General features: G+C 45.4%; 3 protein-coding genes across 3 annotated transcripts in view; all 3 read right to left on the bottom strand.

Annotated features, from left to right (window-relative positions):
* Positions 1 to 2716: 2716 nt before the first annotated feature.
* Positions 2717 to 26573, bottom strand: part of LOC311360206 (hepatic lectin-like) — a gene marked incomplete at both ends in the record, with an annotated part of 50798 nt that continues 26941 nt past the window's right edge. The window contains one exon of the mRNA XM_084480293.1: positions 2717 to 3221. Coding sequence (XP_084336419.1) covers positions 2717 to 3221 — 505 coding nt within the window. The remainder of the gene's footprint in view (positions 3222 to 26573) is intronic.
* LOC311359654 (uncharacterized protein) lies at positions 7902 to 14091 on the bottom strand (the record flags this gene model as incomplete). Its single annotated transcript, XM_084479718.1, has 10 exons — positions 7902 to 8003; positions 10041 to 10092; positions 10477 to 10610; positions 12024 to 12082; positions 12261 to 12356; positions 12489 to 12602; positions 12927 to 13006; positions 13230 to 13381; positions 13724 to 13850; positions 13979 to 14091. The coding sequence occupies 10 exons, from the start codon at positions 14089 to 14091 to the stop codon at positions 7902 to 7904; spliced, it is 1029 nt and encodes a 342-aa protein (XP_084335844.1).
* LOC311359653 (uncharacterized protein) lies at positions 20875 to 25265 on the bottom strand (the record flags this gene model as incomplete). The annotated part of the gene is made up of 9 exons (XM_084479717.1): positions 20875 to 20905; positions 21304 to 21437; positions 23210 to 23268; positions 23435 to 23530; positions 23663 to 23776; positions 24101 to 24180; positions 24404 to 24555; positions 24898 to 25024; positions 25153 to 25265. 9 exons carry the CDS (start codon positions 25263 to 25265, stop codon positions 20875 to 20877), a joined length of 906 nt encoding a protein of 301 aa, XP_084335843.1.

The raw sequence follows: 26573 nt of genomic DNA, 5'->3' as shown, positions 1-26573 counted from the left end.
ATCGATGTAAACAATCGCCCGTCAGTCATTCATTCATCCTCATCCGCTTATCCGGGGTCGGGTCGCGGGGGCAGCAGCTCAAGCAGGGGGCCCCAGACTTCCCTTTCCCGGGCCACATTGACCAGCTCTGACAGGGGGATCCAGAGGCGTTCCCAGGCCAGTGTTGAGATATAATCTCTCCACCTAGTCCTGGGTCTTCCCCGGGGTCTCCTCCCCACTGGTCATGCCTGGAACACCTCCCAAGGGAGGCGTCCAGTGGGCATCCTTACCAGATGCCCGAATCACCTCAACTGACTCCTTTCTAAGCAGAGGAGCAGCGGCTCTAATCCGAGTTCCTCCCGGATGACTGAACTTCTCACCCTATCCCTAAGGGAGAAGCCAGCCACCCTCCTGAGAAAACTCATCTCGGCCGCTTGTATCAGTGATCTCGTCCTTTTGGTCATCACCCATCCCTCATGACCATAGGTGAGGGTAGGAACAAAGATCGACCGGTAGATCGAGAGCTTTGCCTTGCGGCTCAGCTCTCTTTTCGTCACAACGGTGCGGTAAAGCGAACGCAATACTGCCCCTGCTGCTCCGATTCTCCGGCCAATCTCACGCTCCATCGTACCCTCACTCGCGAACAAGACCCCGAGGTACTTGAACTCCTTCACTTGGGCTAAGGACTCATTTCCTACCCGGAGAAGGCAATCCACCGGTTTCCAGCTAAGAGTCATGGCCTCAGATTTAGTGTTGCTGATCCTCATCCCAGCCGCTTCACACTCGGCCGCCAGCCGATCCAGTGAGTGCTGAAGGTCACAGGCCGATGATGCCATCAGGACCACATCATCTGCAAAGAGCAGTGTTGAGATCCTCAGCTTTAACAAATCACACTTGTGTCTTCAAATATATCCAAAGAACTATATCATTTTTTTCAGAATCAACAGTTTAATTTTAAACCTGCTTCGTATATTTTCAGTTGGTCTCATTGACTTCTCTGACGCTGCCCCCAGGTTCACCACTTGGGGGCAGACTTGTACAGCTTATAAAGTCAGGCTGTTGGAGCAGAACCAACAGCAGCTCCAACCTCCTGACTTTACAAGCTGTACAAGTCTGCCCCCAAGTGGTCAAACAAGACTTTGTCATTTCTAAAGAAACTCTGCAAGCTGAGTTTTGTGTTCCCTGAGTCTGAGCTCCTAAAAGATAATTGATTAATTGTTAAAGACCTCCTACAATTAGCGGCCATCATCCTGGAGAGAGAAGCAGAGGACGTCTGGGATCGAACCCGGACCCTTTGGACGCCCTACCCACTAGACTAGCCCCGCCCTCATACACACACACATGTATTAATACACGTGTCTTCATTCCTCTGTGGTTCAGGTGAGGCTGACCTGGATGCTGTCTGTGATGCCTGCCTTCCCTACCTGAGCTGTAGACAACCAATCAGCCTTCAGGAGGCGTGTCTAAGGTAACAGCGCTACAGTCCACACACACACACACACACACACACACACACACACACACACACACACACACACACACACACACACACACACACACACACACACACACACACACAAATGGGGTGAGGGTCAATAAATGTTGGATTCAAGCTAAATGAGCTCGATGGGTGAAACATGAATCCATGAAATCCTACTGAGACCCCGACTCAAAGGTAAAAGGTGTCTCGGCGTGCTGCTGACTCCTCCCCTTCCTCCTCCTCCAGCATGTTCCATCACCTGATCCAGGCGGACCCGGACGCCTTCTGGCTGACGCTGAGCCAGCTGCACACTCCCCTCCCCTACGCCCCGCCCCATCCCCACCTCCAGCCCCTCCCACCGGGCGGGGCGGGCCCCAGCCGGGACCAGTACACACACAACACCTGGACCAGCTGCTGAGGGACGCCTTCGGGGCCCCTGGCTCCCAGAGCCCCGGGTCTCTGGGATGATGGGCAGGTGGACGACCAATCAGAGGAGGCCTGATGTGGACGCATGCTGGGCTGCTCCGTCAGGTCGTCACGTGACTGACTGGTCAAACTGGTGCAGTGGAACTGCTGCTGTGGTTTCATTGACACACCAGCGACCTGCCGCTCTGGAGACACTTGCTCAAGGACACAACGTCTTTTATTGCAATAAAGAGGAAAATATGAATTTAAAATGAGTATTAGTCGCTCCAACGTCGCTTGTGATCAGATACCTGGAAATCAAATATGTGTTACCATGTTTATACTCCGTGATATCCTACTTTACTGAGGAATGAGTTCAATAGCAGAACTTGTTTCTCTGAAGAGAACGAACATAGGACCTTAAAACATTAAATATTAATGTTTTTTTACGATTTGTTGATAAAAAGAATAAGAGGATTTCAAATGACCGTTTCATGTACAATTTATTATTTGATTTATTTGATTAAGAAAATATATTAAATATAGTACAACATTTATCGTGACAATGGAACTATGAGAAAGATTCAGGGCAAATACTGGAGTAAGAAATATTGCAGATGAAACATTGCTTGATTGGGAATATCATTTTTTTTATGCATCAGTCCCAAAAGTAAATTAGACATCAGTTCAAAGAGACCAGTCCAGACAATAAAATATAAACAAGGCATATCAGAGCCGCTAAAACAGTCCGATTGCAGACCTACAAGCCTATTCAGACACCAGGACACAAGTCTACTGTTCCCTCTGAACACGGTAGAACCACTAGATCATTTATATACAAGTGTTAATCAATCATTTCATTAAATTATGTTCACAAAGCGCCCTGATTGTGGCTTCACAGCTCTCATCCGTCCATTTAAATTGGTTCTGCTCCCAGATCCTCTTTAAGCAGTTCCTGTCCTCACCACCATCAGGTCCCCCTCTGCTCCAGGAGGAGTTATCCAGTGACAGGACGGTCCCATCAACCCATCTCCACATCCCTTCAGCGGCCTCATCTGTCGCTCCGAGCCAGAAGTACGAGTTGTACAACCTGCTAATGAAGTCCATCTCCTCTTTACTGTCCACAACCACCAGATCTGCTCCTTTGGAAACACAGAACTCCCTGTTCTTATTCCAGGATAGCCTCTCGTTGGAATAGAGGTAACATTTACAACCAAACTTATCCCAACCATTTGGACATTCCTGTTTACAAAGCAGTGCGTCTCTCTGTTCCGTTAAATTCTTCAGCCTTTGGAGAAGTTGCTCCATGTCTCTGTCCATGCTTACAGTCTTGTATTTCACTGCCAACCCAATCAGTCTAGCCAGCATTACAACAGACAGCAGGCCCAGAAGCACCACCACTGCCCAGATGTGACACTTGGTAGGGATCACAGCGTCTGGCCGCTGACTTCTTCCTGTTCCCAGAGACTTGGAGGACTCTTCTGTCCCCACAGAGTCCTGCTGTTGATCTCTGAGGCTCTCAGGACAAACCAAGATGTCCACCATCCTCTCCTCTCCCTCTCCTTGTGTATTCCTGACCTCGGTCATCATGTTGGGCGTTGCGTAAATCGCCTCAGCCATGTTCTGGTCTAAAGTGTTTTCAGAGAGTTGATCTTATCCTCTTACCCCTGTGAGTGCTTGGTCCTTCTGTGTGTTCTGTATGACAGCAGGTCAAAGTCTTTAGGGGAACTTTGATCAAACAGGAAGTCTTTAACCACATGTTACTTTCCACTTGTGCTCATAGAGACTGGGTGTCAGTGGTACATCTGCAGCATCACTGAGGGTCATTTCAGTAATGTTCAGATTATTCTACTAACTTCAAAGCGATCAAAATATACATGAAGACATGTTTGAAATACATATCTTTGTCATAGACCTATGCTAAAATAACATTTTAAATTTAATATAAAAGGTTAGACTATTTAAAATGTGGGTTTAATATAGAATTTGTTTCGAGTGAGATATTATTTAATGTTTGGTACCAATGATTAAAATATATAAAAGGAAATGTTCAGGGCAAACACTGCAATTAAAATGATTGAAGCTGAAGAAATAGTGGATTAGTAACAGAAACCTTCAGTCCAAAAGCAAATCAAAGATCAGTTCAATGTTGAGCCGCTACAACAGTTCAGACCTACAAGCCTATTCAGACACCAGGACACAAGACTACTGTTCCCTCTGAACACCGTAGAACCACTAGATAATTTATATACAAGTGCTTATATTGATCACACTACATGGTACCAAAGTCAAAGTGCCGGTACGTGGTTCCATAGTTGCAACCTTTGTTAATAGTGTTTTTGAGATGAGTTTCTCACCCTTGTTTTCTCACGGAAAGTCTGTGTTTTTTTACACTCACTTTAAACACATCTGTTATAAATGTCCATTTCATTTTTCTGAAGGGTGATCTTCACACCATCGAGGGGACAAAGGCAGCCCTAGATAGAGAACTAGTGTGGTTTGTAGCAACTGAGAACTGTCATAACTCCTTTCCTCCTAACCTCAGCCTCCAGATGCTGCAAGAGCAGCTTCTATGTACAGCTCCTGCAGTGACCAGTGAAGTGTTCATCTCCTTTTAAGGAACACCTTGCAGCCAATCACTGTCAGTGGTACGTCTGCTGCATCACTTAGGGTCATATCAGCAATGATATGCCGATTATTCTACTTACTTCAAAGCAATCAAAATGTACATGAAGACCTGGTTGGTATATATATTTTTGTGCTAAGCCTTTACAAAGATAACATGTTAAAGTTAATAAAAAGGTTAGGTGCTGCCTGTGTGTGTGCTGCCTGTGTGCGTGCTGCTTGTGTGCGTGCTGCTTGCCTCGGCACGTTGCCATAGCGATCGATTTGAGTGACGTAGCTGCTGGTGCGAAGGAGAGAGGGAAATGGAGATAGAGACGGAGACGAGCGCTAAATTGCGGTCTTCACCCCCCAATCGCTTTAATTTAATAATTAATAATTAAATAATTTATTCTTCCTGAAACGGATGAAATTTTGGTGTTTCTGGATGCGCTTTGTTCTTCACGGGAAAACCAACATTTCAACCACTTGTCCATTTGCTCGATTTACTATTGTCTAGCTTTCAGAATTAAAACTAAAATATATGTTATTTTTTTAATGTAGAACTTTTACCCCCTGCAGTACTCTTAAGTACCCCTAGGGGGCCGCCTACCCCCATCGGAGGACCACTGCTGTAGCGTGTGGACAGAGCCTCACCTGTCCGTGGATCCAGCTCCCAGAAGTCCTCTGGCTCCGGGACCCGGGTGTGCCGGGTGTATTTCCTCAGCCGCGGCCCGGAGCCTCCCCTGGAGGTCCAGCCTGGAGGACGGCTGCTTGTCCGGCCGGTTCCACCTTGACCCCCGTCACCGGCGGCCTTCTCTCCTACCGTCTCCGACAGACCCAGCTGGGAGCAGCTGTGGAAGACGTCTGATTCCCCCTCGGGGCTCACCGGCGGTGACTGGACGTCCAGTGGGTCATGCTCTAGTGTGGCACTGAAGGCCCATGAACCAAGGCCTCTTACTGGGATGGGACAGCCAACCCAGTCTCACACAGGGACAGACCATTCATGTTCCCTTATACTAGCGCCCTATTATCAATATAAAACCCTCCCTCGTCGCCAAACCTACTGAGTACAGGACAACACACCCACGTGGTCAATGGCTTTCTCCAGATCCAGACTGATGAAGTAATATGTATCTTATCTTCCCTTATCTTAAACGTTTGTCAAAAGTCCATTATAAAAATAGCTACAGTCCTAATCAACAACCTGAAACACAGAGACATGCTCATTGATGAGGATTAGAGATTAACATCAACAAAAGGGTTTATAAGATGATTTTAAATTATTTAATATACAATTTATTATCGATTTCACAAAGCTGTATGTTAAGAGTGGGAACAAACATTCTGGAGGTATTATACATCGTTTTTTTACAGTGATCTTTTTTACAAAAAACAACAGAAAAGAGTCAGACATCCCTCTGTGCCCCAGTGGTTATTCCTTACTGTCCTTCTGGCCGCGTTGGTTTAGCTGTGGATATGACGACAAATTAAAAATCGTTATCTATGCACTGCCAAATTCCTTAATTGCGTTGCAGGTTATCCTTGCCTTACACAATGGTCTAGGTGTACAGACACACCTACACTTCATAAAACAGGTCCTGGTGTTTCTCGGCATGGAATAAGTTTCATTGTGTGGTCGTATCAGGGGGAGCTTTTGCAGAGCAGGGAGGATTTTCTCTTTCAAACAATTGTTTCCAAGTGTATTGCATGAAATGGTTCCACTGTCTTGAGAACATCAATCAAGATATAACATAGAAGCTAATGAAGAATCGCAGATGCACTATATATATATATATATATACTGTATATATATATATATATATATATATCATTTTGTACAGTTATCTACACATGCGTGTGAGAGACCCATGGGTGTGAGATTTCTTTGATAAAGAACCGGGGACAGATTAGAGAAACTGTGGTATGAGAAAATGTTTGTCTGTTTTTTAAACTCTTGAGTCATCTCAGTATTTCCACATCCTAGTCTAGAGGGAAGTTCCACGGGGAGGTTCAAAGGTTCGGGCGGAGTCCACGTTTAAATCATTTGAAATGAACAAAGGGAATCATGGGAAAAAAGTTTCTTCTGACTTTTTTTTTTACCCACGATGCATTAGAAATGTTTATGCTTCTCGGTTGTGACTCTTGAATAAGAACGGTAAAGTGGAGGTCCAACATTCAAAACGGTGGTTTTATTCCGTAGGGTCGCAGTGTCAGCCACGCGGTCACCATCCAGCCCGGGTCGCTAGGGTGAGGGTCTGTGGCAACGCAATGCATGATGGGACTGAGCACGAGAAACGTCCGTCAGGAGCGTCAGTGTACAAAGAGAGCCGTGAACGCAGCGAACGCACGAGAGGAGGGACCGACGGCCCGGGCATCAACCCCCCATGGAGCTGTGGTGTTGTGTTGTGTTGTGTTGTGTTCTGCTGTGTTGTGTTGTGCTGTGTTGTGTTGTGTTGCGTTGTGTTGTGTTCCGTTGTGTTGTGTTGCGTTGTGTTGTGTTGTGTTGTGTTGTGCTCTGTTGTGCTGTGTTGTGTTGTGCTGTGTTGTGTTGTGTTATGCTGTGTTGTGCTGTGTTGTGCTGTGTTGTGTTGTGCTGTGTTGTGTTGTGTTGTGTTGTGTTGTGCTGTGCTGTGTTGTGTTGTGTCGTGTTGTGTTGTGTTGTGTTGTGTTGTGTTCCATTGTGTTGTGTTGTGTTGTGTTCTGCTCTGTTGCGTTGTGTTGTGCTGTGTTGTGCTGTGTTGTGTTGTGTTGTGCTGTGCTGTGTTGTGTTGTGTTGTGTTGTGTTGTGCTGTGTTGTGTTGTGTTGTGCTGTGTTGTGTTGTGCTGTGTTGTGTTGTGTTGTGTTGTGTTGTGTTGTGCTGTGTTGTGTTGTGTTGTGCTGTGCTGTGCTGTGTTGTGTTGTGTTGTGTTGTGTTGTGTTGTGTTGTGTTGTGCTGTGTTGTGTTGTGTTGTGTTGTGTTGTGTTGTGTTGTGTTGTGTTGTGTTGTGTTGTGTTGTGCTGTGTTGTGTTGTGTTGTGTTGTGTTGTGTTGTGTTGTGTTGTGTTGTGTTGTGTTGTGTTGTGCTGTGTTGTGTTGTGTTGTGTTATGCTGTGTTGTGTTGTGTTGTGCTGTGTTGTGTTATGCTGTGTTGTGTTATGCTGTGTTGTGCTGTGTTGTGTTGTGTTGTGTTGTGCTGTGTTGTGCTGTGTTGTGGGTCTGATGAGCAGCAGGAGGAGGGCGGCGGGGGGGCAGAGCTCCGCCCCTCTAAACGAGGACGTTTTAAACAAACTGAGGGTCTGGGGACGGCCTGGGCCCCGAGATGGTGGGGAGCAGCGCGGGGGGTCCAGGGGTCCAGGGGGGGGTCCTCAGTTCAGGTATATCTTCATACATGTGTATTTACAACCAGAGGACGGATATGGAGCGGGAGCGTCGTCAGGCGGGACGGCCCGCCCCCTAGGGCACGCAGCGGGGCTCCTTGAGGCAGTCCCTCGGGACGGCCCGCTCCTCGGGCCCCGCGCTCGGCTCGCCGCCCGCCTGGCTCTGCTGCTGGGGCCCCTGGGGGTGGGGGCCCTGGGGGTGGGGGCCCTGGGGGTGGGGCCCCTGGGCGTGGGGGCCCTGGGGGTGGGGACCCAGTCCCAGAAAAAAACCATAAAACCCTTATTATTGTGCCTTCCGGACAATAATGTCAATCTTATCCTGGGGCCCTCCTGGTAAAGACAGACTGTAGCTAGGGGCCCTCCTGGTAGAGACAGACTGTAGCTAGGGGCCCTCCTGGTAAAGACAGACTGTAGCTAGGGGCCCTCCTGGTGAAGACAGACTGTAGCTAGGGGCCCTCCTGGTAGAGACAGACTGTAGCTAGGGGCCCTCCTGGTGAAGACAGACTGTAGCTAGGGGCCCTCCTGGTAAAGACAGACTGTAGCTAGGGGCCCTCCTGGTAAAGACAGACTGTAGCTAGGGGCCCTCCTGGTGAAGACAGACTGTAGCTAGGGGCCCTCCTGGTAGAGACAGACTGTAGCTAGGGGCCCTCCTGGTAGAGACAGACTGTAGCTAGGGGCCCTCCTGGTGAAGACAGACTGTAGCTAGGGGCCCTCCTGGTGAAGACAGACTGTAGCTAGGGGCCCTCCTGGTAAAGACAGACTGTAGCTAGGGGCCCTCCTGTTAAAGACAGACTGTAGCTAGGGGCCCTCCTGGTAAAGACAGACTGTAGCTAGGGGCCCTCCTGGTAGAGACAGACTGTAGCTAGGGGCCCTCCTGGTAAAGACAGACTGTAGCTAGGGGCCCTCCTGGTGAAGACAGACTGTAGCTAGGGGCCCTCCTGGTAGAGACAGACTGTAGCTAGGGGCCCTCCTGGTAAAGACAGACTGTAGCTAGGGGCCCTCCTGGTAGAGACAGACTGTAGCTAGGGGCCCTCCTGGTAAAGACAGACTGTAGCTAGGGGCCCTCCTGGTGAAGACAGACTGTAGCTAGGGGCCCTCCTGGTAAAGACAGACTGTAGCTAGGGGCCCTCCTGGTAAAGACAGACTGTAGCTAGGGGCCCTCCTGGTAAAGACAGACTGTAGCTAGGGGCCCTCCTGGTAAAGACAGACTGTAGCTAGGGGCCCTCCTGGTGAAGACAGACTGTAGCTAGGGGCCCTCCTGGTAGAGACAGACTGTAGCTAGGGGCCCTCCTGGTAGAGACAGACTGTAGCTAGGGGCCCTCCTGGTGAAGACAGACTGTAGCTAGGGGCCCTCCTGTTAAAGACAGACTGTAGCTAGGGGCCCTCCTGGTAAAGACAGACTGTAGCTAGGGGCCCTCCTGGTAGAGACAGACTGTAGCTAGGGGCCCTCCTGGTAAAGACAGACTGTAGCTAGGGGCCCTCCTGTTAAAGACAGACTGTAGCTAGGGGCCCTCCTGGTAAAGACAGACTGTAGCTAGGGGCCCTCCTGGTGAAGACAGACTGTAGCTAGGGGCCCTCCTGGTAAAGACAGACTGTAGCTAGGGGCCCTCCTGGTAAAGACAGACTGTAGCTAGGGGCCCTCCTGGTGAAGACAGACTGTAGCTAGGGGCCCTCCTGGTAAAGACAGACTGTAGTTAGGGGCCCTCCTGGTAAAGACGGACCATCTCCCCGCCTAGGGCCGGCAGCTGCAGTAAGTTTCATAAAAAGAAATAATAATACTAACAATTACAATCAGTTGCCTCACACTTTGTGCTTGTGCTTGTGCTTTTTAAAAGTGAATATTAAAAAATATATATATGTAACAAGTGTGTATGTTGTGTTATAGATTCCGCCCCAATTCATTTATTGGTTTAGTTTTACTGTATTACCCGTTGTGGTGTTTGTGCTTTTATTTAGAAAAATCTTGGGAGCTCGCCCTGTGTCTGTAACGCCGGTTGACGCAACGTCCGGTTGTCTGATTTCAACCGGATAACTGGTGAGTCGCGTTCCTCGCGGCTCCTGTGTCATATGGTGATATTATTCTGTTTAATTGTAGATATTGCCGCCGTACTGTCATTGAAGTGTGTTCCATATGATGGATGACAATCTACATTGCGAGGGTGGGGGGTAGCGTCAGCTGATGTGTGGGATGCCGTTGATATATCACTCATCCGACCGCGTTGTGTTCAGGTTTCCATGAGTGGATCTGACGGCGGCTGCGCCCCCTACTGTTGGTATGTGACACAGGTGGGTCACTGACGGTGTTAATGTACATTTCCCATTAGAGGTTTTTTTGTATGTTTTATTTCTGTGTTTTTTATTGAGATTTTGTAAACATTTATATTGTTAATGCGTTCGGTTGTCTGATTTCAACCGGATAACTGGTTTCCATGAGTGAATCTACTACAATCGGTGGGAACAGGTGGAACCGGTATTGAAACCCGAGCGGGGTTTGCAGTCAGGAACGAAGGAACGTGGACATAAGGTACTTCCTCAAACAATACAATGCGGTGGTTTCCCAAGTCAAGGTGTGCTTGGCCTTGGGTCAGGAATGGGTGGCCTAGGAGAGTCTCCTCACCAGCTATGTCAACAACAAGGAAATGCATGCTCACCTGGCGGTTGTTGATCTGGACAGGAACGTGAGCCACCCCGAGTACAGGTATGTCACCAGGCCCGACACCTGGTAGTTGTGTTGTTGTAGTTGATGTTTGAAGTGGTGGTCAGACATCTGGGTGATAGCGTTGTACTGACACAAAGGAAACACACTCTTCCGTGCCCCACTGTCCAAAACAGCACACACTTCCAGCTCATACACAAGCATGTGAATGCTCATCTCTTGACCTTTGGTTTTACGGTGAAGCAAGGCAGCCTCTGAGCTTTCAGGGTAGGTGGGTGAAGCTCGGGCTCTGGTCATTTTCCTTGGTGAGGGGCGCACTCTCTTCACGTGACCCAGGCCTGAACAGTTATGACAGCGAATCTCCTCCCATGTAATGTCTTTACGGCCACCAGGCGGCTGTAGTCCCACTGAGAAGACCCTTGGGTTTCTGTGGATGCTTACCCCTGCTGTACCCACCAAGCAGAACTTTAACTGGACAGTCGTACTCTTTTCTGACCAGTGATTAGTCCGAGCACAGCTCTCAAACCGGTGTAGGAACTCTTTCCAGGGCATGTTGCCATCATACTGACTAGCAGTGTTGGGAAAGCTACTTTGAAAATGTAGTGAGCTAAGCTACCAGTTACTCTGCCATGAATGAAGCTTCACTACACAGAAGCTACCACCCAGTCAAATGTAGCAAGCCAAGTTACACAAACACAGCAAAAGTAGTTAACTACATGTGAAGCTGCTTTAAGTTGCGCCAACTTAACATGGCAATCAACATGAGAAACTAAATGTTTAAATTACCATATCCATGCAGTCAATTCCATTGGGTTATCAATATACATGCCAGAGTCACTATAATTAATTAAATCAAAGACCAAAGATAGCTTGGATTCCATTTCTTTATTAGAACCTTCCAGCTGGTGAAGAATAATGCCTGGAGTAATACGCTTAACAAACAAAACTACAGAAGTCAAACCATCCATACCCATCCCCTGAAATAGGATGTGCCAATGTGCTCCTTAATTCCCCAATGACCACTCAAAAGTTAAAATGTTTGGGATTACAGGGAGAGAGAGAGAGAGAGAGAGAGAGAGAGAGAGAGAGAGAGAGACAGACATAGAGAGAGAGAGAACCCCTGTATCCACGGCCGCGGGAGCGCGCATGCATTCAGTGCAGGTTGAAGTACACATGTTGGTCTGAGATATGGTACTCTCAGCGAGTAACGCACAAACAACTTTGGAAAACAATGTGACAGAGACAACTAAATGATCACAATGCCTTTATACTTTCAGTAACACGAACAATAACATTATTTTAATTCAAAGGTTGTAACAAGTATTGAACCAATTAATATATTGCCATGGATTAAAAGACGAAGCAAGGTTTTAGCTGAAATGCAGGTGTTTAGTGCATACAATAGTGACACTTTAAAGACAGAAAAAACTATTGAAAACAATCATAGTCTTCAACATTTCCATTGAGAGATTATTTATTTTTTGATAGAGCCATTTGATATCTTCTTGTAGACTATGTTCGATGGTGAAGACACGGTGGAACAAAATCCTTGTCACGCGTTTCAGGACTCTGATAATCGCTCGAGTCATTAGGGCAGAACTCTGCAAGGGGCACATGAAACACGACCGGGTCAGGAGCTATAGAGAGTTAGATGAAGAGGTTGTTGGATGGGCACACACACACACACACACACACACACACACACACACACACACACACACACACACACACACACACACACACACACACACACACACACACACACAGGTAATTTCTTACCTGCTCCATGATACTTGAAAGGGGGCGGGGTCACCAGGCGCTTGCAGGAGGCCAGCTCTCTGGTTGGTCTGATGCAATAGTCGTGTAAATCTAGACCTGAAAATAAACCAAAAAGGAGCAAAATTAGGTAAACAAAACTATCAGCAACCCACACATTGTAGTGCTTAATCTAGAAAACCATCAGACGGAAAGAGATAGGGACAGACAGACAGACGAGTACTACTTTACCATAGATAAACAGGTAGTCCAGAGCCCCATATCCAGGCACAAATGCTACAGCGGTCATGACTAGACATTCATTGCAGGCCTTGATGAAGTGGAAGGTCGCATTTGCCTTGAACTCTGAAATAGAGACCCATTGCATGGCTTATCTTTCCATTAAACCGGCACTATGAACGTTTTTCCATTAGCAGCCTCTAGTGGCTTGAGTTCACGCTACGGTCAGAGCTATATTATGTATCGGACAACGGTTTCTGTCGGTCAACAGTTACTGTTCATTTTTCACACAGGGGCAAGAATAAAACAATTTATAGAGAATAAAAACCCTGAACGGATTGACTCGCTTTTAATGGAGTTAATAGCTACTGTAGATCAACATAGTGCAAGTTTACACATCATCAAATGTACCATGCGATTATGCATGTGTTTATTGGTTTATTTACTTACGGGGCAGATAGAGGTATAGTGAGTTGTTGCGAAGTTCAATGCCCCTGAAGTGGTGGTGGACACACCACATTGGCCTGTTTCTGTTACATGAAGAAAGGAATAAAACCTGTTGTTACAGCCGCAACTGCAGTACACTTTAATATAAAAAAAAATTATTCTGCCGACATGAGGCAAAAATGTCTAATGCAATATATATAACGAGTAAAACTAATGATCTACCCACTGGTCTTCGACCATTAGCGGCGAGCGCTTCTCCCTGTGATGGGGGAGCTGAAAGTGAAAGTGAAAGTGAGCGCTACTCACGGGACGCTCAGCATGTGTGCCATGTCCAGGTGGATGGTGCCATTGGGCCTCCTGGAGAACTCTGCCCAGGAGCTCTTAGTGTGGGTCAGGGCATTCTGATCAGTGGAGTCACTAGAGTACGCCTCCTGCAGGATCCACCTCCCAGCAAAGATCTGATCGACAATAGTGAAACAAAATTGTGTTTATTTTTTACTCAAATCCAGCCTCCTCAATTGATCAGAAAAATTGTTGTGTCCTGTGTGCATCTGAGGGGGTGGCAGTCTAGGGGTTAGGGTGTACTTCCAGATGAAAGCTGCTGCGTTTCAACCCCCCATCTCTGGTAGGTGTCCTTGAGCAAGATGCCCAAACGCCCCGGCCTGCTCCTTAGTGACATTCATCTAAATTCAATCTAAGTTGCTTTTGAAGAAAGTCCCTGCTAAATGGCTAAATAGGAGTGTATAGTTATTCTTCTCCCATGTTGATGTTATGCATCTGTCTGTGGGCTTGACTCATACCAGGTTAAGGATGTCATTAGAAGGGATGGGTTTCAGGAGTTTGGAGCAGTTTGGTGATGATGATGGCACAGGGTAGTGGGCCTTCACCAACAGCGCCACCAGCATGGCACCGGACACAAGAAAGAGACTAGGGCGAGGTTAAGGTAGCGGCACGACTTTGAGTGGCCATATCACAAATCTGCACTGCAAACATACACACTTTTACCTGTCGCACACACAACCCTTACTGGACTGGTTTGAACCAGATATGGATACGGTATCGCAATGTGCTTCTTGGCAGATGGTTCCACTCTGCCGCGCTTCTCTCCATCCTGCTTCACAATGGGGGACTGACTGCTGAAGCCCTGGCCAGCATTGTCGGAAGTCATTTCCTAAGAGGGCCATAAAGAGGAAGAAAATTACTACCTTTTTGATAAGCTATTACAAAACAATCTCCCGGAAGAGATCATGGTCATCAAAAGGTCGTAATTTATTGAAACCCTAACCATTAAGACCGTGACGCAGACCATAAAGAGTTGACAATTAAGACCGTGACGCAGACTATAAAGAGTTGACAATGCTGGAATAGCCTCAGCTTGGATCTGGTGCTGGGCGAACAAACTTTCATGACCGTACGTCCAAAAACCTAGGATCCTTAGGGAATTGAGTGTTTTTAACAAAGTTCAAAATAGTCGCAAATCTATCCAAATAAACTCAGGTTCTTGAGGCATATTTGTTCAGCATGAGGATATGCATGTGTGAACAAAGTTTCATGTCTGTAAAACGTTTAAGAGATATGCTTGTTCAAAGTTTGCATTTTTATACTGTTGCTATAGCGCCACCTTTAGGCCTATTTAGATACAATTTGGACAGTTTCATCTTGATTCATGTGCCTTTGACTACACCAAGTTTGATGATGATTGGGTTAAGTTAACCCTGCCTTTTGGCGTTAAGTTAAATTTGGACGATTGTTAGCCTCTGTCCAGTGGCGGAGCCAGAGGGGTGGCCGGAGTGGCACTGACCACCCCTGGAACCCGATAAAAGCCTTGGCCACCCTCTTGCCACCCCTTGAAAAAAAGTCTGGCTACGCCACTGCCTCTGTCGGCCATATTGTTTTGTCAATCAACTTAATTTCACTTGAGCAGTTGAAACTTTGATCCCCAACAGCCACTATGCCGGTCCCGCTCAAATCAAACATTGCATCTATGAACTGTGGCGATTTTAGTGACAGGCCATGCCCATTTTTATGCCACCCCCTATTTGAAAATGTTTGTTTTAACTTGTTCAGAATTTGATTCTGAACAACTTTTGTATTGGAGTCAAGATCATAGGAGTCCAATTTGATGTTGATATGAGCATTTAATTCTTTTCGCGGTTTAAACCACACCCCTTTTAGCAGTCAATGGCTCCTGGGTGCTTTAATCTTTATTGTACAGACTAGTCTTACTTAGATTGAAGATAATGGTCCATAGATGATATGGGCTAAAGGATTTTTGTCAAAGTCAAAAAACTTGGGATCCTTAGGGAATTTAATGTTTTTAACTAAATTCAAGATGGCGGAAAATCTGGTCGCCGGAAGTCATAGGTTTCTGAGGCATATTTGTTCACCATGAGGATATGCATATGTGAACAAAGTTTCATGACTAAGTCAAAACAGTTACGAGATATGTTTTTACAAAGTTTGCATTTTTGGACAGTTGTTATAGCGCCACCTTTGGGACAATCAGTGTAACATTTGCTCTCTGTTAATCTTGAGTCAGCCTCTACAGCTGCAGTAAGTTTCATAAAAAGCGTGCGAATGGTTTAGGCTGCGTAAATCAAACGTGGCAGAATAATAATAAAACTAACGATTACAATAGTGGCAGAATAATAATACAACTAACGATTACAATAGGTTGCCTCGCACTTTGTGCTTGGAACCTAATAAAATTAAAGACAACATAGCAGTGTGTTATAAATTACACAGAGACCACAAATAATTGGCTGAACGTAAAAGCTCCGGAGAGAGGGCAGGTGAAGATGGGAGATCAGATGTCCCTTCTCCAGCATCTGGGGACATTGGCAGATGGTCCAAGAATGTTATAGAGTTAGTTAGTTAAGATGTGCCTCGCATTTTCTGCAGTTTTATAAATGTTAAAATACATTAAACTTTGGGCGCTGGACCCAGGGCAGCACTGCTCATTAACAAAATAATAGAACAAGCTTGTTTGTGTTTTCATTTTTACAGTTGTAAGTTTAAATAGCACAATTGTGCACACAGACAACAAGCATTGCGCAATTAGCACCATCCTAACTGAAGGACCTTATTATTCCTTATACTCGGCCCCTCCATTCATCGGGAGCTGGCCTTCTTTCATTACCAAAGGTTCAAGAGAAATGGGGGAAACAGAGCGTTCTCACGAGCCCCCTATCTATGGAATAGTCTGCCACCTGTAATCGGGGAAGCTGACTCTGCTGAAACATACTAAGCAAAGCTGAAAACTGACCTATTTAAGTTGCGTGCGCACCAAAAGCAAAGCAAATTTGTGATGAGGCGGCACGAATACATACAAGGTCAATGCAAAGACGGGAATGGATGCAAATTTTTCGCTGGCCAAGCCGGCGGTGCACATGGCTCAAGGGGATGACTGTCTGTCTCAGTGTCTGACAATGTAAATGTTTCTGATTGTGTGGATTCACGTTTGTGTAGTCAATAAATTAGCAGTTATCTACATGTTTGGTGTGCACCTTGCTAATTAAGAGAGTTTTTTCTTGACCTCTTGGGCTAGGGGGGCGTCATAAATAAATGTCCCGTTAAGCCATTTCAGACAGTAAAGTTGTTTAAGGGCTGTACAAATTTCAACGAGTTGTATTGAATACTAGGAACTCCCCTCAATGGAATTCCAACTTGTTTATTAATTACTGTAATCAGGAATCATAAAAATCTTTTTGCTAACCATTAACTTAAGAGTAACTTAAGAAAAAACTTGTTTTCTTACCGGATTGTTGGATGGTCTATTCCTGACCACGGACATATTGATTCTTGATTCCTGTGATAGGAGCGGGACGCTGTGATGAGTAACATTAATGTACACAATCTAAGCATAGTTCACGTTGCTTACAAGTTTACGAGTTCTATGTAAAGGTTAATTTACTCAAACCTAGATGTGGATTTATCCCTCAAAATGCCAAAAGAGCCTCAAAAGTGCAACGAACAGTTTATTCAAACCCAAACATTGATATACACGTATCTTGAAACATTCATTTTGAAGGGTTTTTGGTTCAGAAACGTTGAGATTCAATGTATCCGTGGTTGGCAGAAATGTTAACATAGATCAATTCAATCTGGTGCCTGGGTTGCCTAGAGACAGCTGATGCCTTGGAGCAAGAGCAGGTGACACCAATGCTCCCTACAAGTTAGTATGACGATGCTTAGTTACAACATTCAAATCCACTTTCATGTTCTGTCATCCAATGGGTGGAGTATTTTCCACCCACTCTTGGACATGTTTCGAAAAACAAAAATGAAAATGGATGATTGCATTCTCATTTTCACAATTGTATTTTATTGTCCTAAATGCTTCCATACAAATCCAGCCTGTGTTGTTAAATTCTTGAAAATGTCACAGCTTTTCTGTGGTGCAACGGACCACGGATGATCCGTACGGATCAACCCTCACGGTTCGGAACGCATGTGATCCGTGGATTGGCTTAAAATATTATTTAATATTTATTTAACAATTTAATATTTACATTGAATGGACTTCTTTTTATATTTATTATGCTTAAAGGAAGCAGGATTATTACCTAATTGTTCACTTTATTTTGTATTTACATATTTTAGGATTTTATTAAAAATAGCATGTTATTCAATGTTGATGTTGAAAATAAAGCAAAAAGGCCTACTGACATCGTAGTAGGCCTATGCGTCACAGTAACCTCAGCCCAAAATGCGAGGCTTTGTTTTAACTTCTACTAGCAGCCATCTAGCTTTTCATGTTAAACACACTGCTATACAATTATTTAACTATACTTTAACATAGTGGATCATTAATTAAAATATTATTATTGGCTAAATGCATAAGCTTCTGCGGTTGGTTCAGTCTAACTTAGCTCAGTTTGACAGCACACAGCACCATTGGGCCTACTAGCTTCAACATAGCTTAGCCTAGTTTAGTGATATTAATTGAAGACTCACCCAACAAATGTAGAAACTCCAGCAAATGTATATTGGAAGTCAATCCAAACAGCAGGTTGTAACCAAAGAGCAGGTTAAACACCAACGTATTTCTGTGTCTCAGAATCAGCGTGTGTAGGCCTATCCCTTAAGTTTGTCTCTATAAGTGTGCGTATCTGTATAGGTGATCTCAAAGAAACAAATGAAATTGACACACCTACTGTAATTTGCATGTTTGGAATGTTTTACCTGGCTGTTGTTTGGGTTTGCAACGGAAAACATACACAGAACATGAACAGGAAGAGCCTTTTGTTCATGAATTGGAATTCTAAACGTGTGCCAACTTTTGTACACAGAGTTGTTCACCTTCGGAATGGTTGAAGCCACGGTTTTTTCCCCATTGACTTCTATTATAGGAAATAGCTTGGTGAGCACCTGCAACAGTGGCAAATTGAAATTAATACTATGATGTCATCAAGCAGCCTGGGGGGCATTTTTCTCGCTTGGACTTGGAGGGGAGGTTCGAATATCTGGCTGGCTTTCACCCTGATCGGAATATTCTACGAAAGCATTCTGGCTGAAAGCAGGAATGAGAGCGGTACTCAGAGCAATAAAGGTACTTGATACCCCTCCATGGCACAAGGGGCCCAGGAGCGCCCCCACACCGGCCCCCAGTATGGCCCCTACCGTTCCTGCCCATCCATAGCGGAATTTTACTTAAAAAATGACATTGATGTAACTAGATACACATTTCCCTGTGCTATATATATATATATATATATATATATATATATATATATATATATATATATATATATATAGTAAATCAATGCATTTGTTGACTTCTTATTACCAGAAACTGCAGTTCTCTCTACATATTTAGGCTTTCTAATCAGATCCATTGGCCCACCAAGCACTTCCGGTCGTTCTTGTCGTAACTCTCTCTAAATTGCTCTGCACCCAAGTAACACATCTAGGAAGGAGGATGTAATATGTCCACGGGCTATATGTTTCCCTGACCATCAGGTGGCAGCAGAGTCTATCATATACACTAATAAGGAGAGGCAGGAGAGAGTCCTTGCATCGCAGCTATCGGCATTACTAACTTCTGACGAACTCCAAACACATGCAATTGGGGAATTCTCACGTGTCCGCTCTGAAAGAAGTGAACTTTCTTTCTTGCGAACAGCATTAACTGACCGTAGCCTATAAGTCACACAGTTTGACATATTTATTTGCATTGTAATGATTGTATTGTAAATTAATTTGTATTTCTAAGCATGAAAGACCCTTATTATTGTCCCTTCCGGACAATAATGTCAATCTTATCCTGGGGCCCTCCTGTTAAAGACAGACTGTAGCTAGGGGCCCTCCTGGTGAAGACAGACTGTAGCTAGGGGCCCTCCTGGTAAAGACAGACTGTAGCTAGGGGCCCTCCTGGTAAAGACAGACTGTAGCTAGGGGCCCTCCTGGTAAAGACAGACTGTAGCTAGGGGCCCTCCTGGTAAAGACAGACTGTAGCTAGGGGCCCTCCTGGTGAAGACAGACTGTAGCTAGGGGCCCTCCTGGTGAAGACAGACTGTAGCTAGGGGCCCTCCTGGTGAAGACAGACTGTAGCTAGGGGCCCTCCTGGTGAAGACAGACTGTAGCTAGGGGCCCTCCTGGTGAAGACAGACTGTAGCTAGGGGCCCTCCTGGTGAAGACAGACTGTAGCTAGGGGCCCTCCTGGTGAAGACAGACTGTAGCTAGGGGCCCTCCTGGTAGAGACAGACTGTAGCTAGGGGCCCTCCTGGTAAAGACAGACTGTAGCTAGGGGCCCTCCTGGTGAAGACAGACTGTAGCTAGGGGCCCTCCTGGTAGAGACAGACTGTAGCTAGGGGCCCTCCTGGTAGAGACAGACTGTAGCTAGGGGCCCCTCCTGGTAAAGACAGACTGTAGCTAGGGGCCCTCCTGGTAAAGACAGACTGTAGCTAGGGGCCCTCCTGGTAGAGACAGACTGTAGCTAGGGGCCCTCCTGGTAAAGACAGACTGTAGCTAGGGGCCCTCCTGGTAAAGACAGACTGTAGCTAGGGGCCCTCCTGGTAAAGACAGACTGTAGCTAGGGGCCCTCCTGGTAGAGACAGACTGTAGCTAGGGGCCCTCCTGGTGAAGACAGACTGTAGCTAGGGGCCCTCCTGGTAAAGACAGACTGTAGTTAGGGGCCCTCCTGGTAAAGACGGACCATCTCCCCGCCTAGGGCCAGCAGCTGCAGTAAGTTTCATAAAAATAAATAATAATACTAACAATTACAATCAGTTGCCTCACACTTTGTGCTTGTGCTTGTGCTTTTTAAAAGTGAATATTAAAAAATATATATATGTAACAAGTGTGTATGTTGTGTTATAGATTCCGCCCCAATTCATTTATTGGTTTAGTTTTACTGTATTACCCGTTGTGGTGTTTGTGCTTTTATTTAGAAAAATCTTGGGAGCTCGCCCTGTGTCTGTAACGCCGGTTGACGCAACGTCCGGTTGTCTGATTTCAACCGGATAACTGGTGAGTCGCGCTCCTCGTGGCTCCTGTGTCATATGGTGATATTATTCTGTTTAATTGTAGATATTGCCGCCGTACTGTCATTGAAGTGTGTTCCATATGATGGATGACAATGACGAGGGTGGGGGGTAGCGTCAGCTGATGTGTGGGATGCCCGTTGATATATCACTCATCCGACCGCGTTGTGTTCAGGTTTCCATGAGTGGATCTGACGGCGGCTGCGCCCCCTACTGTTGGTATGTGACACAGGTGGGTCACTGACGGTGTTAATGTACATTTCCCATTAGAGGTTTTTTTGTATGTTTTATTTCTGTGTTTTTTATTGAGATTTTGTAAACATTTATATTGTTAATGCGTTCGGTTGTCTGATTTCAACCGGATAACTGGTTTCCATGAGTGAATCTGACGGTGGCTGGCGCCCCCTACTGTTTGCATGTGACACAGGAGAAAATAAAAGTGCCTGTGTGGAGATCAACCCTGTGTCCTACTTCACCGTCGTCACACGATGGAGGCTGCTAGAATGAGGCCGGTTACATATATACAGTATATACGATATAGCAGTGCTATATAGTCATTTGGGTAAGATAAAGGCTAGGAATACATAATGTTGAATGAACACGTAACTGGAATACGTAACTGAATTAACATCTATTAAAAACTAGTAAGGTCATTACCTTATATAACCCTCCACCGTGTCTTAGCGACTACAATCGGTGGGAACAGGTGGAACCGGTATTGAAACCCGAGCGGGGTTTGCAGTCAGGAACGAAGGAATGTGGACATAAGGTACTTCCTCAAACAATACAATGCGGTGGTTTCCCAAGTCAAGGTGTGCTTGGCCTTGGGTCAGGAATGGGTGGCCTAGGAGAGTCTCCTCACCAGCTATGTCAACAACAAGGAAATGCATACTCACCTGGCGGTTGTTGATCTGGACAGGAACGTGAGCCACCCCGAGTACAGGTATGTCACCAGGCCCGACACCTGGTAGTTGTGTTGTTGTAGTTGATGTTTGAAGTGGTGTTCAGACATCTGGGTGATAGCGTTGTACTGACACAAAGGAAACACACTCTTCCGTGCCCCACTGTCCAAAACAGCACACACTTCCAGCTCATACACAAGCATGTGAATGCTCATCTCTTGACCTTTGGTTTTACGGTGAAGCAAGGCAGCCTCTGAGCTTTCAGGGTAGGTGGGTGAAGCTCGGGCTCTGGTCATTTTCCTTGGTGAGGGGCGCACTCTCTTCACGTGACCCAGGCCTGAACAGTTATGACAGCGAATCTCCTCCCATGTAATGTCTTTACGGCCACCAGGCGGCTGTAGTCCCACTGAGAAGACCCTTGGGTTTCTGTGGATGCTTACCCCTGCTGTACCCAGCAAGCAGAACTTTAACTGGACAGTCATACTCTTTTCTGACCAGTGATTAGTCCGAGCACAGCTCTCAAACCGGTGTAGGAACTCTTTCCAGTGTTATGAATTTTAGTCCAGGAAAGGCCGCCGAGACAGGATCGCTTTTAACTCACTTTATTTGGTTAAGGTTATTGGTCTATTGTCTATGAAACAAAAGGAGAGGGATCGTATATAACACGCGTGGAGCGTCTCTAAGTTTTACATCTAATCGATACGCCGCCCAAGAGATTCTGACCTAAAATGGCAGAGTCCGAGTTAAATAAGAAGGTAGAGGTGGGCGTGTTCTGTGGCTTTAAAAGCCCGCCCCTTTCATGATCAGCTGTTGCCTGGTTGTGCAGCAGTCTTAAGGCTTATGTTACGTATACTCAGTATTGTGGCTATGGGAGAATATTATGGCTGAAATATGTTACACCAGGGCATTTTGCCATCATACTGACTAGCAGTGTTGGGAAAGCTACTTTGAAAATGTAGTGAGCTAAGCTACCAGTTACTCTGCCATGAATGAAGCTTCACTACACAGAAGCTACCACCCAGTCAAATGTAGCAAGCCAAGTTACACAAACACAGCAAAAGTAGTTAACTACATGTGAAGCTGCTTTAAGTTGCGCCAACTTAACATGGCAATCAACATGAGAAACTAAATGTTTAAATTACCATATCCATGCAAAGTCAACTCCATTGGGTTATCAATATACATGCCAGAGTCACTATAATTAATTAAATCAAAGACCAAAGATAGCTTGGATTCCATTTCTTTATTAGAACCTTCCAGCTGGTGAAGAATAATGCCTGGAGTAATACGCTTAACAAACAAAACTACAGAAGTCAAACCATCCATACCCATCCCCTGAAAGAGGATGTGCCAATGTGCTCCTTAATTCCCCAATGACCACTCAAAAGTTAAAATGTTTGGGATTACAGGGAGAGAGAGAGAGAGAGAGAGAGAGAGAGAGACATAGAGAGAGAGAGAGAGAGAGCGCTTACCCCCTGTATCCACGGCCGCGGGAGCGCGCATGCATTCAGTGCAGGTTGAAGTACACATGTTGGTCTGAGATATGGTACTCTCAGCGAGTAACGCACAAACAACTTTGGAAAACAACGTGACAGAGACATCAACTAAATGATCACAATGCCTTTATACTTTCAGTAACACGAACAATAACATTATTTTAATTCAAAGGTTGTAACAAGTATTGAACCAATTAATATATTGCCATGGATTAAAAGACGAAGCAAGGTTTTAGCTGAAATGCAGGTGTTTAGTGCATACAATAGTGACACTTTAAAGACATAAAAAACTATTGAAAACAATCATAGTCTTCAACATTTCCATTGAGAGATTATTTATTTTTTGATAGAGCCATTTGATATCTTCTTGTAGACTATGTTCGATGGTGAAGACACGGTGGAACAAAATCCTTGTCACGCGTTTCAGGACTCTGATAATCGCTCGAGTCATTAGGGCAGAACTCTGCAAGGGGCACATGAAACATGACCGGGTCAGGAGCTATAGAGAGTTAGATGAAGAGGTTGTTGGATGGGCACACACACACACACACACACACACACACACACACACACACACACACACACACACACACACACACACACACACACACACACAGGTAATTTCTTACCTGCTCCATGATACTTGAAAGGGGGCGGGGTCACCAGGCGCTTGCAGGAGGCCAGCTCTCTGGTTGGTCTGATGCAATAGTCGTGTAAATCTAGACCTGAAAATAAACCAAAAAGGAGCAAAATTAGGTAAACAAAACTATCAGCAACCCACACATTGTAGTGCTTAATCTAGAAAACCATCAGACGGAAAGAGATAGGGACAGACAGACAGACGAGTACTACTTTACCATAGATAAACAGGTAGTCCAGAGCCCCATATCCAGGCACAAATGCTACAGCGGTCATGACTAGACATTCATTGCAGGCCTTGATGAAGTGGAAGGTCGCATTTGCCTTGAACTCTGAAATAGAGACCCATTGCATGGCTTATCTTTCCATTAAACCGGCACTATGAACGTTTTTCCATTAGCAGCCTCTAGTGGCTTGAGTTCACGCTACGGTCAGAGCTATATTATGTATCGGACAACGGTTTCTGTCGGTCAACAGTTACTGTTCATTTTTCACACAGGGGCAAGAATAAAACAATTTATAGAGAATAAAAACCCTGAACGGATTGACTCGCTTTTAATGGAGTTAATAGCTACTGTAGATCAACATAGTGCAAGTTTACACATCATCAAATGTACCATGCGATTATGCATGTGTTTATTGGTTTATTTACTTACGGGGCAGATAGAGGTATAGTGAGTTGTTGCGAAGTTCAATGCCCCTGAAGTGGTGGTGGACACACCACATTGGCCTGTTTCTGTTACATGAAGAAAGGAATAAAACCTGTTGTTACAGCCGCAACTGCAGTACACTTTAATATAAAAAAAAATTATTCTGCCGACATGAGGCAAAAATGTCTAATGCAATATATATAACGAGTAAAACTAATGATCTACCCACTGGTCTTCGACCATTAGCGGCGAGCGCTTCTCCCTGTGATGGGGGAGCTGAAAGTGAAAGTGAAAGTGAGCGCTACTCACGGGACGCTCAGCATGTGTGCCATGTCCAGGTGGATGGTGCCATTGGGCCTCCTGGAGAACTCTGCCCAGGAGCTCTTAGTGTGGGTCAGGGCATTCTGATCAGTGGAGTCACTAGAGTACGCCTCCTGCAGGATCCACCTCCCAGCAAAGATCTGATCGACAATAGTGAAACAAAATTGTGTTTATTTTTTACTCAAATCCAGCCTCCTCAATTGATCAGAAAAATTGTTGTGTCCTGTGTGCATCTGAGGGGGTGGCAGTCTAGGGGTTAGGGTGTACTTCCAGATGAAAGCTGCTGCGTTTCAACCCCCCATCTCTGGTAGGTGTCCTTGAGCAAGATGCCCAAACGCCCCGGCCTGCTCCTTAGTGACATTCATCTAAATTCAATCTAAGTTGCTTTTGAAGAAAGTCCCTGCTAAATGGCTAAATAGGAGTGTATAGTTATTCTTCTCCCATGTTGATGTTATGCATCTGTCTGTGGGCTTGACTCATACCAGGTTAAGGATGTCATTAGAAGGGATGGGTTTCAGGAGTTTGGAGCAGTTTGGTGATGATGATGGCACAGGGTAGTGGGCCTTCACCAACAGCGCCACCAGCATGGCACCGGACACAAGAAAGAGACTAGGGCGAGGTTAAGGTAGCGGCACGACTTTGAGTGGCCATATCACAAATCTGCACTGCAAACATACACACTTTTACCTGTCGCACACACAACCCTTACTGGACTGGTTTGAACCAGATATGGATACGGTATCGCAATGTGCTTCTTGGCAGATGGTTCCACTCTGCCGCGCTTCTCTCCATCCTGCTTCACAATGGGGGACTGACTGCTGAAGCCCTGGCCAGCATTGTCGGAAGTCATTTCCTAAGAGGGCCATAAAGAGGAAGAAAATTACTACCTTTTTGATAAGCTATTACAAAACAATCTCCCGGAAGAGATCATGGTCATCAAAAGGTCGTAATTTATTGAAACCCTAACCATTAAGACCGTGACGCAGACCATAAAGAGTTGACAATTAAGACCGTGACGCAGACTATAAAGAGTTGACAATGCTGGAATAGCCTCAGCTTGGATCTGGTGCTGGGCGAACAAACTTTCATGACCGTACGTCCAAAAACCTAGGATCCTTAGGGAATTGAGTGTTTTTAACAAAGTTCAAAATAGTCGCAAATCTATCCAAATAAACTCAGGTTCTTGAGGCATATTTGTTCAGCATGAGGATATGCATGTGTGAACAAAGTTTCATGTCTGTAAAACGTTTAAGAGATATGCTTGTTCAAAGTTTGCATTTTTATACTGTTGCTATAGCGCCACCTTTAGGCCTATTTAGATACAATTTGGACAGTTTCATCTTGATTCATGTGCCTTTGACTACACCAAGTTTGATGATGATTGGGTTAAGTTAACCCTGCCTTTTGGCGTTAAGTTAAATTTGGACGATTGTTAGCCTCTGTCCAGTGGCGGAGCCAGAGGGGTGGCCGGAGTGGCACTGACCACCCCTGGAACCCGATAAAAGCCTTGGCCACCCTCTTGCCACCCCTTGAAAAAAAGTCTGGCTACGCCACTGCCTCTGTCGGCCATATTGTTTTGTCAATCAACTTAATTTCACTTGAGCAGTTGAAACTTTGATCCCCAACAGCCACTATGCCGGTCCCGCTCAAATCAAACATTGCATCTATGAACTGTGGCGATTTTAGTGACAGGCCATGCCCATTTTTATGCCACCCCCTATTTGAAAATGTTTGTTTTAACTTGTTCAGAATTTGATTCTGAACAACTTTTGTATTGGAGTCAAGATCATAGGAGTCCAATTTGATGTTGATATGAGCATTTAATTCTTTTCGCGGTTTAAACCACACCCCTTTTAGCAGTCAATGGCTCCTGGGTGCTTTAATCTTTATTGTACAGACTAGTCTTACTTAGATTGAAGATAATGGTCCATAGATGATATGGGCTAAAGGATTTTTGTCAAAGTCAAAAAACTTGGGATCCTTAGGGAATTTAATGTTTTTAACTAAATTCAAGATGGCGGAAAATCTGGTCGCCGGAAGTCATAGGTTTCTGAGGCATATTTGTTCACCATGAGGATATGCATATGTGAACAAAGTTTCATGACTAAGTCAAAACAGTTACGAGATATGTTTTTACAAAGTTTGCATTTTTGGACAG

This window comes from Micromesistius poutassou (genome assembly GCF_964030765.1).
Source record: "Micromesistius poutassou genome assembly, chromosome: 15".
Lineage (NCBI taxonomy): Eukaryota > Metazoa > Chordata > Actinopteri > Gadiformes > Gadidae > Micromesistius > Micromesistius poutassou.
The sequence above is the reverse complement of the archived record's forward strand: the minus strand, read 5'-3'. Positions and strand labels throughout refer to the sequence as shown.